This window comes from Camarhynchus parvulus, chromosome 18 (assembly GCF_901933205.1).
Source record: "Camarhynchus parvulus chromosome 18, STF_HiC, whole genome shotgun sequence".
Taxonomy (NCBI): Eukaryota; Metazoa; Chordata; class Aves; order Passeriformes; family Thraupidae; genus Camarhynchus; species Camarhynchus parvulus.
Window position 1 is genome coordinate 11,338,449 of NC_044588.1, and position 16,416 is coordinate 11,354,864.

A 16,416-nucleotide genomic window follows, 5' to 3' on the forward strand; every position below is an offset into this window, starting at 1 on the left:
GATGGCTGTGCTGACCTGAGGAGGAGGGTTTGGAGCTGTCGGAATTCCTGGTCCTGGCCACAGCCCCCCTGAAGGAGCGGCTGCAGAAGGAGGCACAGAGCCAGCTGCTGTTTCCAGCATGCCTTTGCAGAAAGCCATCAACTCATTTCCAAGACCAGGAGAGAAAGTGTGTGAATTTTATGATCCATATCACAACCAGCTCTTGGCTGTAAACTCCTCATGGTCTTAATTGCATTTAAAAAGCCCTGTCTAGCACTTGCCTGCGTGCTCTGGCATCTGGCCAACTTTTAAATGTCTGCTGGGCCCGCTGAGATGATTTTTCTGTCTGGTGTGTTGTGCACTGGCTGAACAAGATGGGATGTAGTGCTCCTGTGTGGGGGTGAGAGCACCAGCATTTGAAATACGCTGAGTGATGGGCATGAAGGAGGAAATAAAGCAGAGACCGTGGGGACGCTGGGGCAGGAGTTCTGTCAGCATCATTTATCCTCTCTCTGGCGTTAATGTTTTACTCTTTACTGAAGGACGCTGGGGTATTCTCCTGGCACGAGCAGGGTCACTGTGCAGCGCATGGTTAAAATCAGTCTGAGGTTCGCTTTCCCCGGCAGACCTCGGCAGCTGGTCGCTGTTGGGTGGCAAAGGGGCGCAGGCAATTAGCAGCACCAGCGATGATGATGCTGCGAGAGCGCGCCGGGTACCGCGGAGGTCTCACCATAGAGAGCGACGGTGCGAGCGGCCGCCAGGCGGCGCTTCCTTCTCCGCCTCTCTATGGTAACACGGCGCTTCCGGTCCGCCGTTGTGGGAATGGCGTGCTGCCATTGGCTGCCGGGGTGGGGGCGGGGCCGGGCGGTGACGGCAGGAGGGGCTATGCTAAGCAAGGCGCTGTCCCGCCTCACGATTGGTCAGTGAGGAGGAGGGGCGGGGCCCGGCGACGGCAGCGGAACCCGGCCCGGGGAACGCGTGTGCGGGGGGAGCGGGACAGCCGGGGCTGCGGGAACCGCGGGGCTGCGGGAACCGCGGGGCTGCGGGAACCGTGGGAGCCGCGCCCCGCAGGCCCTGCTCCACCTCTGGGGCTGAGGGAGCCGCGGGGCCCCCGGGACCCCGGTGCGCGGGCTCGGGCTCTCGGTTCTGGGCTGTGCAGCCGTTCACACCCGCCGGCCCCGGCCCGGCCCTAAGCGCCAAGGCCGCTGTCCCTGAGCTCCCGGGGCGGTGCAGAAGCCCGGCCCCGCTCTGCTCCGCTGCGGTCATGGCCGGCGCGGGGGGCCGAGCCCCGCTGGGTGGGTGCCGGGCTCCGGGGAGGGGCCGTGCCGCCCCTGGCCGGGGCCAGCTCGGGTGGCTTGACGCCCTGCCTGTCGTTCTCCCCCGCAGGTCTGCGGCGGTGGCTGTCCTCGGCTGCCCCGGCGCCCCGGGTCTGCGTGGTGGGCAGCGGCCCCGCCGGCTTCTACACGGCTCAGCACATCCTCAAGGTACCGCCATGGGGTCTGCCCGCGGGAGGCATCTCTGCCCTGCCTGCCTCTCAGCGGTTCGGGGGTGGTTCTGTGGGCTCCTGGCCCTGCTCCAGCCAGGTCGGTGTTGTTGGGAGGCTGCTTGGGGCTGCCCAGACCCCACAAAGTCCTTCTGGGCCTCTTTGCATGGGGTCGGTACCACTGCTTTCATCCCTGCCCTGCCCCTGGGTCGTCCGTTCAGGATTTAGGTTGGTTGCTGTGAGTTCATCCCAAGTGACTTTTCTAGAATCAAATAATCAGCAGGAATCTGCCTCGCTCAACGCTGTTGTCACCCAGCAAGAATGACATTAACTGTGTGTTTAAAGTGGTTGTGTGGGACCTGCTCTCCTCCCTCCTCCCGCAGCAGAATTAAGACACGTGGGTGATGCTTTACCTTGTGTCTGCAGATTTCAGTGCTCTGGGCAGTCAGGTCTGTTGGGAAATGTGACCTGAACACAGAACTGGGCTACTGGCACCCTGCAGAGATACAACAGCTTAACCCCATCATTAAACCATGCTGTGCTGTCTCTGGAATGTGTTGGAAAATAGCTGTTACTGAGCCTCAGGGACGAATTTCAGGGCTGCTTAATCTCGGGAAGAGGCTGACTCAAAATACAAGATAACAAAAGCCTTGCAGCCAAGGGTCTGTCTAAGGCTCTGACCCTGAGGTGACTGAGCCCAGGCCATCTCAGGGCATGGGCATCTCTGCTGAGGACTGGGAGATGTCTGGCAGGTCCCCAGCACCCAGGGTGCTGTACTGGCTGCTTCCCAGCTGGCATGGGGCTCTCTGATCAGCCCCCCAGGTACTGGATACCCACCAGGTTAGTGTGGCAAAGGAGCTCAGGACTGGGCAGGGAGATGGAGCCCCCAAGATGGACTTGATGGTGGTTGGGGCCACTCTGTGCTACATCTTGTGGTCTGAGCTGGCAGTAACAGGTGCAGCATCATCCTGCTCATGGAAGAGTCTGGAAGAGGCTGTGTCTGGCTTGCTGCAGCCCATGCTCCTGCCCTGTATTTCCCCAGCTGCAGATGAGTGTTGCTAGGCTCCTGTGACCTTTCTGTCCTCATCCTGGCTGTGACTTTCTCCTCCTGCAGCACCATGGTGGGGCCCTGGTGGACATCTACGAGAAGCTGCCTGTTCCCTTCGGGCTCGTGCGTTTTGGAGTGGCCCCAGACCACCCTGAGGTGAAGGTTGGTGCTGGCTCCCTGCCCTTGACTGTGTGGTTGAGTGTGGTGACAGTGGTGGGTGCAGCTGAGGTGGTCACTGTCCTTCCTGGTGCCCCAGGCTCCCTGTGACATGGAGCTGCCAGGCCAGAGAGGTCCAGATCTTCTCCTTGTCCGTGCTAAGGCCACAGACGGGTGACATGGGACACCTGCCATAAGGGCTCAGGACAGTGGGCCAGAACCAGGGGCTTGTGATGGGAAGTGCTGCTCCTGGTGCTGGTCAGTCTGGCCTAGAACAAGGAGCACAGATGGGTTTCTGCGTCCCTGGGCTGCTCATTGCTGCTGCTGTTTGCCCCTCACGCAGTACCCATTCTGGGAACACACAGATCTCCTCATGGGGGCCGTGGAGTTGGGCTGTAGGTGCTCTCCTGGGCAAGGAAAAGTTAAACCAAGGATTTCCCAGCCATTTTCCTTTGCCTGGCATTGAGTGGTACCCAGGAGTATCTGCGATATCTGAGCTGGAGTGGAGGTGGTTGGAAGGGTGGGACACAGGAGATCCAGACACAGCAATATGCAGTGGTTTCCTCTAATCCCTGGAGATCCAAACACCAAAATGCCTGGATCCCTTTGTGTGAGAGGAGGAGTGGACATGCTGCAGACACTGCCCCAGCTGTTGTGGTGGAGTCTGTCCTGTCCCCAGGCTGAGTCCATCTGGGGCTGCAGGGCTGGGAGTGGTGGTTTTGCTGTGTAGCTCTGATCACTCAGAAGAAAAAGGCCTGGATGCCATCCTGCCCTGCGTCCTCTCTCGAGGAAGGGGCTTTCAGGAAGGGTTGAAATGAAATGCCAGCAGAGGGGACCAGGTGGGCTGCAAACCTCACTTTTGGGAAGGAGTTTTCCCCTGCAGTGGGGTTTATTCTGAGGGGCTGAATGTACTGGGAAGGTCCTGTCCTCCCCAGGTAGGTGCAAAATATGGCTTTTCCTTTCACAAAGGGTGGTGGAGAGAGTGCCAAGTCACAGCTGTGCTTATCTTCCTGTGAGTTATCTCTGGCTGTTGGCAGATAAGAGTCTCAGAATAGCTTGATTGGGATGAGGCGGTGACGATCTCAAGGCTGGAGGGGACGGGCCCAGGGCTCTCCTGTCAGCAGCAGCCTCGGCCCTGGCTGTGGCCGTAGCTGTGGCTCTGTGCTCTCTGCAGAACGTGACCAACACCTTCACGCAGACGGCGCGCTCGGGGCGCTCTGCGGCTTCTACGGGAACGTCACCGTGGGAAGGGACGTGACAGTGCCGGAGCTGCAGCGGGCGTACCACGCCGTGGTGCTGGTGGGTACCACACCTCGGTGCCCCACGAGTCCTGGGAAAGGTCTGCAGGGTTATTCTCCACTGGCATCCTGGGAAGAGTGTTTGGGTGAGGTGTTTCTGGGTGCCTTGTTACCATGGGAAACTCTTCCCAGCCTTGGGAGAGCTCAGATGCTCCCAAGCCCTTGCAGGGGGCATGTGCTGGAGCATGGCATCAAGTGCATGTCTCTGAAACTTCTCCCTGTGCTGGCCAATGCTTATTTTAGCCTGCCATGCATTTGTCCTTGCTGATCAGTCCTCAGCTTGTCATGCTCTGCCTTGGACCAAGGACGTCAAATTTGGCTCTGGAGCCCAGGATGATGGGGTGGATGAAGCCCCTGTGCTTGGGCTGTGTGTAGCCCTTCCACTGAGTAGCTCAGCCTTTGGGAGGGGATATCACAGCCATGCAGTGACCCTGGCAGCAGCTGGAAGGGGAGATTTGTGTTTTGGTGTCAAATCCTGCACATAGTGACATCTCTGACTGTACCTGCTGCCTCCTCAGAGTTATGGTGCTGAAGATAACCGGGTCCTGGGGATCCCAGGGGAGAACCTCCCTGGTGTTTACTCAGCCCGAGCCTTCGTGGGCTGGTACAACGGGCTGCCGGAGAACCAGGACGTGAGTATGGCCCTGTGCTTCCCTGCCCTTCCTCCCATCCTCCTTTCCATCCCCATACAGGCATTCAGCTCCAGATTAAGTCCTGAAAGGCCTGCAATTGGAAAAGATTAGCAGAAGCCATGTTAAATCCTTCTTAGATGGTAGAAATGTGAACAATTTGCACATCAGTGAGAGTGGATTAGCTGGCTGTGCACGTTGGCAGCACATTTTGGCAGGGCCAGATGGGAACCTGTAGGGGTGATGCTCTGCTTCCTGAGGAGCCTTTTTGGCCAAAACAGCTCCTGCTCCCAGGAGGGCAGGAAAGGTGGGAAGGGGGATCATCTGGGGTGCCTGGAGCAGCTGTGTTGCTGTGTCTGCTTGGGGAGGAGGCTGGTGTGGAGTTTCCCAAGCTGCATCACCTCTTTTTGGGGCAGAGCAGGGTGGAAGGGAATTTGGGTGGTAGGAGCGGGTCTAAAGGGCTGGACATTGTGGAGGCCATATGGATTCATCACAGCTGGGTCTCTCCCCACAGCTAAAGCCTGACCTGAGCTGTGAGACAGCGCTGATCCTGGGTCATGGCAACGTGGCACTGGACATTGCCCGCATCCTGCTGTCCCCACTGCAGCTCCTCAGGGTGAGTGATGGCTGCTCTGCCCCATGAGGGCAGCCCAGATTCCCTCCCTGCTGGGTGGCTGCTGGCTCCGACCCATCTCAGATAAAACCTCAAACTCCTCTGTCTTGGGATGTTTCCCTGGGGAAGGCTGCTGCCTGTCGGGTGCACCCATGGATTCACAGTCTGTAGGGAATGATCCAAGGCTGTGGTCTTGACTTGGGTGATGCTGCAGAGGCCTCTGGATTGCTCTACTGGCATCCAAAAAGTTGGAAATTGAGCATTATCTGTATGAGAAGCAAAAGAGGAGCCACTTTCTCTCTTCTGCCACCAAACCAGAAACTTCTGTTGAGGTTTATCTTTTTCTGCTGGAGCTGAGGGCAGCAGCCTGGTTTCAGCTGGTGGCACTGGGCAGACTGGTGGACCTCATCCCTATAGACAGCTGGGAGCTGGTGTGCACCAGCTGCTCCATACAGCTGCTGCCCCAGATGTTGGCAGCAAAGGCTTTCCCTCTGGGAGAAATGCCATGAGGTTTGTTACAGCTGTGCAGCAACTTCCTTAATATCTAAATTAAATTATAAAAGTCCCCAACTTGGGGACACTGCCAAGCAGTGACTTAAGCCAACTGGGAGCAGTGCTGCAAAAGACATGGCACTGGTATGAGTGCCAGGGTAGGCAGGTAGTTCCTGACAGGAATATTGGTCTGGAATGGTTTATCCTGGTGACCTTGTGTCTCTCCCATCGTGTTTTCTCTGCAAAAGATCTTGCAGTCTAGATAAGCAGACATGATTGAAACAGAGCACAGGATTTCTGTGAGGTGCCAATGCCAGGCTGAGGCCTGGCCATGCTTGTGTTTGTGCTGGAGCTGCCTGGAGCAGGCAGGTGCTGATTTGAGCTGTGGTTTGCAGCAGGTTTCATCCAGAGCCTGTATATCCTGAGCTGGGAATTTCCCCAGCAGCATCTGCAGGCACCTCGGAATGGAGCTCACTGAAGGCTTTGCTCTGTTAGCCCCAAGGTGAACCTGCTGGGTGGATCCCCCGAGGCAGTCACGGGGTGCTGGCTCGTTACCTCTGGTGCATTATGGCCTCGGAAAGAACATTCAGTGATGAGGGACCAGCTGTGCAAATAGCTCTGTGCAAAGGGAGATGACTTCTTTCCCGTCCTCGCCCGGGCTCTCTGCATGCACAGCCAGCTTTTCTGCTGATTTTTCACCTTCAGAGGCTGTGCCTTCTCCCCAGCTCCCTCCAGATCTGCCCTCATCCCACTCTGCTGTCTCTGTTTTGCAGAAGACAGACATCACTGACAGCTCCCTGGCAGCTCTTGCCTGCAGCAAGGTGAAGCGTGTCTGGCTGGTTGGGAGGAGGGGACCTCTCCAAGTTGCTTTCACCATCAAGGTGAGGCTGGAGGTGCTGCTGTTTCCCAGAGCTGAGCCCCAAACTGCCTGTCCCTGGTGGGGAGAGGTGATTTGGGGGTGAGTGTGAGGCATCCTCCTTCCTGCACCCATTTCCTGGCTCCTAGGGGTTTGGGGCTGTCCTCTCTCTGCTGGAGGTTACATTTTCCTGCCCACAATTCCCAGGAGCTGCGGGAGATGATAAACCTGCCTGGTGCCAGAGCTGTCCTGGACCCTGCCGACTTCACAGGCCTCGAAAGTGCTGTCAAAGGTGAGGGAAGTGTGCCATGCTTCTCCAGACAGGGACTCACTTTGGCTGGTGAGCAACCAGGAGTGACCTGCAGGTGCTCAGAGTGTACAACAGAGAAATTCTTGTCCTGTACTTAATGCCTGGCTCATGAAGGCTGTTACCATGGTGTGTCACATCCTCAGAGTGCCAGGAGGCACCAAGACAAGGGAACATTGTGTATCTCTGTTTGTGCAGCCACTTAGAGCTTGCACTCTGAGTGATGAGGGCAGGAGGCTCAGGAGGGCTGAGGGAACCTTGCAGGGGAGATCCCAAGGCTGTTGATTTAAGAGCTTCCTGTAGACCTGAAAAGAAAACACTGAGTTCAAGGGTGTCCAGAGACCTGCTCTTCTCCACGGGCTGCTGCCTCCAAACACCAGCAAGACAGGAAATTGCAGACTTTGATATGTGTGTCCCACTGGCCTCAAGCCTCAGGAGGTCCTCTGGTCACTTTGACTTGCAGTTTGTCATCTCAAAGGTGTCAGGCTCCCACCGACATGACAGACTCACGTACCGACACTGCCCTGACGTGGCCTTGGCCCAGTGCTGTGTCTCAAGGGGCTTTTGCTGATTCCTGTTGTGAAGATTTCTCTCTTTCCCTAGATGCTTCCAGGCCCAGGAAGCGACTGACTGAGCTGATGATCAAAACAGCACTGGAGAAGCCAGTGGAGATGCAGGCAGCAGCAGCAGGGGCAGCAGCCCCCCGGGAGTGGGGGCTGAAGTTCCAGCGCAGCCCCCAGGAAGTGCTGCCCAGTGCTGACGGGAGGAGGGCGAGGGGCGTCCGCATGGCCCTGACCCGCCTGGAGGTACCGGGGGGCTGGGGTGGAGCAGGACACATCCATCCCTTGGGAATCTCCCCAGAGACACTTCTGTGTTTCCTGTCTGTCAGGAGTGGCCTCTGGCAGGCTCTTAGGGAATCTGGTACCTGAAGAGCTTCTGGTACCACAGAGAGTTTTCCAAAGGGAGCTCTTTCCCTGATGCTGCTGCAGAATGGCCTTTAGCAAATACCCAGGGATCAACGGTGCCATAGGAGACTGGAGGGGGCTGTTGCTCTGCAGTGGTGACTGTGGTGGTCAGCAGCCTTTTCCTCCCTCTCTCAGGGCTTGGGTGACTCTGCCAAAGCCATTCCCACTGGAGATGTGGAGGAGCTGGAGTGTGGGCTGGTGCTCAGCAGCATCGGCTACCGGAGCCTGCCGCTGGACCCGGCCGTGCCCTTCGACAGCCAGCGCGGGGTCATCCCCAACAGCTCGGGCAGAGTGGAGGGTGTCCCAGGTCTGTATCCACAGGGATTTGCATGGGGCATGCTGAGCACAGCTGCTGGGCTGGGAGCTTTGGGGTGGGAAGTTCATTCACCAAGGGCATGGGTATTGCACGCCTTGGAGAGTGGAAACTGGGGGCATGAGCTGCCTCTATGAGGGGTTAAGAGCTGGCCAGTCTCCATCTCTTTAGGGTTGTCTGGTTTAGCACAGGGGTTTTACTGCATCCTGTTACTAAAGTGACACAGCCTGTGCAGCTGCTTTGTGCTGTTCTGTAGGTACACAAAGTCCTGCCACAGCACTGTTTGTCTGTTCACATTACCAAGGTGGGGAAGAGGGCAAGGACTTGCAGCCAGAAGGGTCCAAGGCCACATGCTGACCTGAGCCTGGCTGCTCCATGTGCCCCTGCAGGTCTGTACTGCAGCGGGTGGGTGAAGAGAGGACCCACAGGTGTGATCATCACCACCATGAACGACAGCTTTGACACTGCCCAGTCTCTGCTGGAGGATCTCCAGGGGGGTGTGCTGGATCTATCCCCTTCCAGAGAAGGCTTTGGGCTTGTGGAGAGCATCCTGCACAGCCGAGGTCAGTGCGAGGGTCGGTAGCAGCCAGCAGGAGGGTTCAACACAGCCAAACTCCTCCTGGATCTGTGAGGGAGCAGAGTCCGAACCATGGGAATGGATTATTCTGCTGTTTTGATGTTCCAAAGCCCAGGGAGAACAGGGCTTGAATTCTCTCAGATATCTGTGTCATTGCTAAGGTTAATGACCACTTTCTGGGAAGGGCCAATAAAAGCAGCACAGACCTTGGGTAAAATGTCAGTGTCAGCTGCTGAGACAGTGAGCTATTGCTCTTGAGTGGTTTTCCTAGTAATCCTTCCAAGCAAGTTAGGGGAAAGATTAAAATGCCCAGGAGAGTAATTTGCTGTAGCTGTGTTTAAAGACATTCAATTAAAGTGTGTGTGTGTGTTTTGCCTCTTAAACTGTCTGAGGTTTAACACTGAACTGGAAGCATTTTGTCCCCCGAGGTGGTTTGTGCTCGCTGTTGTTACGGCTCACAAAGGTCTGACTGATCCGAGCCGACTGGAACCTGCCACCCCTCTCCTTCTGGTGTTAGGAATTATTTCTCCTTTGCGAGGCTGAGCTCTGACACCGTGTTGGAAAAGGGCAGCTCTGCTGCCACATCAGGGCCCTGCCAATGGGGAGGTGAGGCTGAACTTGTTCTTACTTGGTTAAGTTCTCTCTCCTGTCTCTCACCATCACCTCAGGGGTCCGTCCCGTTTCCTTCTCGGACTGGGAGAAGATTGATGCTGCTGAAGTGGCGAGAGGCAAAGCTGCTGGCAAACCCCGGGAGAAGATCGTGGATCCTGCAGAGATGCTGCGGATCATCGGTCACTGAGGCAGCACTGGTGGGACCGTGGCACTGCCCCAGTGGTACCGTCCTGGGGCAACACCAGTGGGTCATGAGCAGAGCCTGGAGCACAGGCCTTCTGTCTGGGGCTGCTGGTGGCTCTGGAGGGGTGTGTGACACTGGGGCCTCTCTGGTAATAATGAACTCTGGGTTCCCAAAGTCTCAAGATCTGAGGCTGTTGGCTGGCCCCACATCCCTGCAGCCAGCTACCATTCCTGGAGGTGATTCTTGTCTGTCTTTGAAGCATTAATGAATCATGCAGTGCAGGTGAAGGGAGGTGTGTGTGCCCCTGAGGAACCAGGCATTCTCTCACAGCAAGTCACATGGAAAAGTTTCCCTGTGTCTTGCTGCCTCCCCTTTAAGCCACAAGCCATATGGGTTTGTTGCCTTGTCATTCATGCCAGAGCAGGCATCTTTTAATAATGATGTTTTTTTAAAAATAAACCCTTACAGGGAAGCCAAAATGGACCTACAGCTTGAGTCTGGGTTCTTTGTCTGCCACTGCCTTGACCTCGGAGCAGCCCCCAAAGTGCTGCAGCTCCTGCAATGTCCCAAGGCAAGGCAGCTCTGGGTGCTCTCCATTTGTGAGCTCTACACAAGTAGAAGAGGGCATTAATTTGCTTTCTACTTCCCACAGTTAATTTGCCTTCTGCTTCCCACAGTCTGTCTTACGGGGTAGATTGGGATAACAAGCATGTCATTGCCTTGTTCAGGATCATGAGGGATCCTGTGTCCACTGGTACCTGCCAGTGCTGACTGGTGCAAGCAGTGCCTTGAGCTCTTTCTCTCCTTTCACTGGTGGGGTTATTTTTTTTTTTGTCTGTGTGTTTTGAAGCTTATTAAATGCTTCTCTTAGCCCAGATTGCCTACGGTGACGGTGTCAGTTTTTAAGCCAGATTACAAGCCGTGAGCTGTAATCTCCTTTTATCCCTGGTGCAGGGGCAGCGTCAGCGGGGCCCCTTCCCTGGCTGTCCCCAACCCCCCCGTGCTCCCTGCCAGAGCACTGCAGGATTGCAACCCCTCCTCCCTGGCCTGTGGAAATGGTGACAGTGGCAGTGGCTCTGTGATGGAGGCAGAGGAGAGATCGAGCTAGGGCAGCCTCCACCTCAGCCCAGCCCTCTCACGGCAGAGGACTTGCCCACAGGGCACTGTTCTCTCACCTCATCGCTGACTCAACTCAAGGAAGGGAGATCTCTGACTTCTCCCTATTTTTCCCTTTTTCTCTCCCATACTTTTCTATTTAAATCTCATTTGAAAGCTCATTAAGAAACTCAGGAAATGTGATAATGGGAGCTCGTACTCAAACGAGCAATAAAGCTTTTGTGGAACAGCTGTTTGTGTGATGTGGCTCTCCTTACGTCTCGTGGCTGATGCAGTCCTAATGCTGAACTCTCAAGCAGGAGATTACATCAGTGCTGGGTTCCGAGGTGAATCAGAGCTTTGGGAAGGGGGAGGGAGGCCAGGGGGGCTGCACCTACCACGGGGAGCAGCAGTTCAGCTTGGCAGCCCAGCCAGGAGTGTGACAGCAAAGGGGTTGTTGTGGCTGCATCAAATCTTAAGGTTTTGGGAAGAGAGGAGATGGATCCTCCCCAGGATTTTCCTCCACATTGCCTTGAATGTTGATAGCAGGATGCTTTTGTAGCGGTGGAAAAGGCCACTGTGCTCACGCTGAGCCTGGCACGTGGCTGTTCCCAAACTAAGGATGCTTCAGGGTAATTTTTGGGCTGTGATAACAGATTAACAGGAGTGTCTGTCCTTGCTGAGCTCAGTGACTTTGCTCAACCCTGGACTTGGCCAAGGCCCTGGGGTTAATGCTGGTCTGTGGGAAAACCATGGGCTGATGAAGGTCAGTGAAGGGCAGGGACAGGGGTCTGAGCCTCATGGGCAGAGGGAGGATGGCCACAATCATGTAAATTCTTATTCAACGCTTCCAGCTCCCTTTCCTCTGCTGCCTACGAGCCCAAGCCCCAGCCCTGTGTCCAGGTTTCTTCTGCCTCCCCATCGCTGTCGCCGCCCTCCATCCTCCTCAGGGCACCGGGATGCATCCCGCTCCGGGAGGGTCCCTGTCTGCTCGGGAGGGTCCCTGTCCCCGCTCCGGGAGGGTCCCTGTCTGCTCGGGAGGGTCCCTGTCCCCGCTCCGGGAAGGTCCCTGTCCCCGCTCCGGGAGGGTCCCTGTCCCCGCTCCAGGAGGGTCCCTGTCCCCGCTCCGGGAAGGTCCCTGTCCCCGCTCCGGGAGGGTCCCTGTCCCCGCTCCGGGAGGGTCCCTGTCTGCTCGGGAAGGTCCCTGTCCCCGCTCCGGGAGGGTCCCTGTCCCCGCTCCGGGAGGGTCCCTGTCTGCTCGGGAAGGTCCCTGTCCCCGCTCCAGGAGGGTCCCTGTCCCCGCTCCGGGAGGGTCCCTGTCCCCGCCGCCGCGTCGTTAGGTGGCGCTGGGAGCCCGCACCGGGGAGCGGAGGGGCCGGGGATGGGGCTGACCCGGCACCCGCGGGCCGGGGCTCCCCGGGCAGCCTGGGGCACCCCTGCAGGCTCCCGCTCGCAGCCGGGTTCTGCTTTGAGGCATGAATAACCTTGTGTTTGCCCCTGGCGTGTCCCCACCGCGGAGGTGCAGGAGGGCAGCCTGGCCGGGCAGCCATCCCCTCGCCCTCCGCTCTCCTGAGCTGCCACAGCAGCAGCTCCAAGGCCATTTTCTGATGCAGGTGAGGAGCTGGAAAGGCGATGCTGTGAGTGACACCCGTCTGCTGTTGGAAAGAGGCCTGAAACACTGAAAGTCGTCGCTGCCAGCTCTGCATGTGGATTGCCCTGCTTGGATGAATTATGGCTCAGCTTAGCTTTAATGAGGCTGCACAAAGCTGCTGGAGGTCAGCATGTGGTGAGCGATGGCCTGGAGAGTGGCTGGACACGGCTCCCTGCTCCCACTTCCCTCCCTGTCTCCTGTGTGCTTCTCTGCAAGGCAGCCAGGCTGGCCGTGGGGCCGAGCTTGTCACACTGTGGGGTGGTGGCATGGTTCCATTTGGGTCTTTGCAACTTCCTCTTGTAGCTTTGCACTGCCCTGCCTCAGTTTCCCTGTCTGAAGATGTCCAGGCAAGCTCTTCAGGCTCGTGGGCTGCCTGTGGGCTGCTGTCTTGGAGTAGCAGGTCTGGCACATCCCAGAAGCTCCTGTTGATGCTTCATTTTCCAACCACTCCCAGAAGCGCAGACCTCTCACTGCCTTTGCTAGTTGACTGCCTGCTGAAGTTGGCCTCTTCCAATGAGTATTTAGAGCCCACAAAACAGGAGGTTTCCTGCGCTCTGGAATAAGGGTAAAAACCTGCTGGAGTTGGATCTCTGGCCTGGCACTGAGGAGCTGTGTTGCTGTTTAAAGCCAGCTCACACGACGAGAAGAATGGTTGAAAAGGCTTTTCCCCAGCGTGGCTAATACTCGATTTTCCAGCCCCATGCCCGTGGCGCAGGGGCGGAGGCCAGGCCTGCGCCGGCCCCTCTCCGCATGAACCACCGAACTGCGGCACCCGCTGCCGCCGGGAGCCCGGCGAGCCCGTCTGCGCCGGGGCTGGCCGGGAACAGATGGCTCCGGAGAGCGCTGACCTCAGCGCCTTGGCTGAGCACAGCTCCGGCCCCTGCCTGAACCCACCCTCACTCCTTGCTCTCCCGGGCACATCCCTCGTGTGCTCTTCCCCTCCAGATCCATCCCCCTCCCTGGGTGGGGATGGAGAACACGATGGCATACCAGGCTCTGGGGTCATTGGAGTGGGATACCAGCCCCACTGCGCCCAGGAAGCCACTTCATTCAAGGGACAACATCATCCCTTCTCCCAGAGGACCCCAAGCACATCCTTGACTCCAGACCCACCACAGGCTCATGGTTTTCCTGCCCAGTCTTACAGATCCAGCCTTGCCGAAGTCTTGCTCATGGTTGAAGGGTTGTGCAGGGTCAGGTAGTGGTGCTGCAAGTCCAGATGTTTTCACTCTGCTTGGGATGAATGACTTTGGAAATTGGGACTGCATGAGCCCATTTCTCAAGGTCAAGAGAGGAGCAGAGGTGTAGGAGATGCAAACTCCAAGCAGCTGTTTCCAGGAGTTATTTAGGGATACGACAGCGGCAGATAAAGTTGTTGGCGGGTGATGCCTGGTTACGCCCCAGAAAGAAGTGATTTCCTTCCTTCCTGGGAAATTTCCAGCAGCTTTGTCTGCCTCATCCCCAACCTTGGGGCAGCCCTGCAGGCACATGCACCCCAGGGGGAGGAATTAACCCTGCAGGGATCAAACCATCTGTGTTTATTTTTGCTCCCTTAATTACTGTGAGGGTAGGACACGGTGGCAGCAGAGCTGTGCCAGATTGGAGCTGCACCAGACCCGTGCCAGGCACACACCATGCACAGCACCATCCCCATGCCTTCTGTCCCACCTTTCTCCTTGCTCCACTCTGTGCCTTGATTGCTTTCATGGCTGCTGGGATCCAAGATATCAGCCAGCTCTGTGTGATTATTTAAGCACTGGAGCCCTGAATCCTCTGTGGGATGGAGCAGACAGGGGAGGTGGGGAAGGAGGGGTGGCCCTGTCAGCTCAAGGTGGCACAGCTTGGAGGAAGATGATCTACACCTATGTTTACATCTGAAGTGAGACCCAACAAGACAGGGACAGGAACAGGAGCACCTGGGCTCAGACCTTCTTAAGTTTTGGCCAGAGTTCTTGGGAAGGAGAGGTTGGCTGCCAACAGGAAGGACTGAGATGGATGCAGGACGGGGATGGGTGCAGGGCAGGGAATGGGTGTAGGTCCATGGCCAAATCCCATGTCACAAGTGTCTGCTGCAAGACTCAGCTCTGGCAGAGGGACCTGTGGGCTCTGATGTCAGATGCCATTAGGGGGGTGCAGATGCTTGTGAGGACAGCCCAAGAGGGCTGTGTCACCCAGATGCCACCCTATATTTGCAGGGGCAGCTCTGGCTTTGTGCTGGCAGAGCACAGATGCAGATCCTCTCCTTCCCCAAGTACTGGTTAGAAACCTTACACTGACTCTTCCAGGAACAGGAGGCTGATGCTGGGGTTTGCCTCGCAGAGCTGGAGATACCAAAGCCTTAGTGTGCTGCTCTCCTGGCTGGGGGTGGGTGCTTTGAGTAGGGTCTGGGGTGCAGGTTTATGCTGGACGTGGGGGTTCCCAGGAGCTCTGCAAGGCTGGAGTTCTGGAGGAACCAGAATGGAGGGGGCTGAGGCAGGATGTGGGGCTTTACCCGAGTTTAGGGTGTGAGATGCCAGCGGGGCTGCAGTGGGCTCTGCATGGAGCCCAGGGCACTTCCCTGACTGGTGTTGGCCTCGATGGGCCAGTGCAAACCTGGGCAAACATCAGAGTCCCAACACGAGCCTTCCACATTCTCCTTGCTCCCTCGGCCTGGCTGCCAGCGAGCTCTTCCCTGCAGGAGGTGGCTGCACACCAGGAGCTGTCAGAGCACCATGCCTTGCATTTATCAACCTGCTTACAGAGCCTCCTGCAAGAGGAGATGCCAGGGAAAGGTAACGAGGCGATGGAGAAGCTGGCTGAGCTCCCTTTTGCTGGGACTGCCGTGGTGAAGGGACCAGCTGGGACACCGAGGGTCGCACACTGGGCCACAACCACAGCAGTGGGAAGGAGGAGGATGAAGGTGCGGAAAGGCACTTGGTGCCTGTGTTGTCCCCACCCAGCCCAGAAAGCTGGGCAATGAGGGCACAGCATCCCCTGGGAGAGTGGCACTAAGGGGCTGGGGAAGTAAGAGGAAAAGTGCAGCTGCATTTCCTGGGGTCGTGGTCTCCATCCCAGGGTGCCAGCGGTGCTTCTGTTTCAACCTGGACCTTTGTAGCCATCAGGGCACTTTTTGTTTGTTTATTTGTCTTTGGTTTTTGGGTTTTTAGGGGTTTTTTTTGGGGGGGGGGGGAGTTGTTTTGTTTTTTTTTTTTTTTGTTTTGTTTGGTTTTGTTTTTTGATTTTTTTAATATAGAAAGGACTTTAGGTGTTTAAATGCACAAATAAATTATTTTGATGATGCAGAACAGCCCCCACAAGCTGCATCACGTCTGGTGACCCAGACCCAACAGCAGGTTGGATTTGGGAACTCACTGCTGGGATTTTCTTTTTAAAGACATTGAAGGACTTTGCCAAGAAAATTGCAAAACTGCAGTTGGGCTCTCAGGGCAGTCGCTCACTGTGAGCCACTGGACCCAGTGGAGAGGAGATGAGGCTGGGGAGCCTGGCATGAGAGTGCCACCACCAGTCCTTGCCCTCCACTGCTTGTCCTCACTTCCAGACACCTTCCAGCTGTGCCCAGTTGTGGACCAGACTTGAGGTTGTCTCTGTCTCATGTGTGGGAATTGGGCTGTGATGGGGATTAAATGCCCCATGGGATGGGGATGCTGGGGAGTCATGGATGTGATGGTGGAGCTGGGTATTGTCCCAGGTGTGGGGTTGCTGTGCTCCCCTCAGTCCACCTGGAAGCTCTGCTGGGAAATATTTGTGAGCCAAGACCCTCTGAGGGATCCAGTCCATGGAGTAGTCAGTCCTGGGAGAGATAAATGAAGACCCTGAGCTGCTGGAGGAGTAATAAAGGCATGGGAACTGCTCAGTGCTGCTGTGCCAGCCCCAAAGGACCAGATCCCTGGAACACTGGCCCAGATCCCTGGAATGCTGTCCCATGGGCTCTGTCACTCGGGATCATGAAGGCAGCAGAAAGGGTTAAATGCAGCCACTGCCTCCTTCAATGTTAAACCCAAGATCGGCCCTTTTGTCGACCTGGGAGGAGAATTTGTGGTGTTGAGGACCTGTTGTCAACCCTTAAATCTGCCTTTGGGCAAGAGAGTGGACAGTGCTGCCAGAATCAGGCAGGGATGGGCAGCCTGAGGCTGGGGAGCAGGACATGGCCAGCAGGTA

General features: G+C 56.8%; 1 protein-coding gene across 1 annotated transcript; it reads left to right on the forward strand.

Moving 5' to 3' along the window:
• The first annotated feature begins 1,038 nt into the window (after positions 1–1,038).
• FDXR (ferredoxin reductase) lies at positions 1,039–9,993 on the forward strand. The gene is given in 13 exon segments (XM_030961930.1): positions 1,039–1,274; positions 1,366–1,463; positions 2,577–2,672; positions 3,841–3,882; positions 3,885–3,965; positions 4,483–4,596; positions 5,108–5,209; positions 6,472–6,579; positions 6,762–6,846; positions 7,465–7,667; positions 7,962–8,133; positions 8,529–8,702; positions 9,385–9,993. Coding segments are annotated over 13 exon segments (1,437 nt in total). The 5' UTR covers positions 1,039–1,243; the 3' UTR covers positions 9,516–9,993.
• Positions 9,994–16,416: the final 6,423 nt, after the last annotated feature.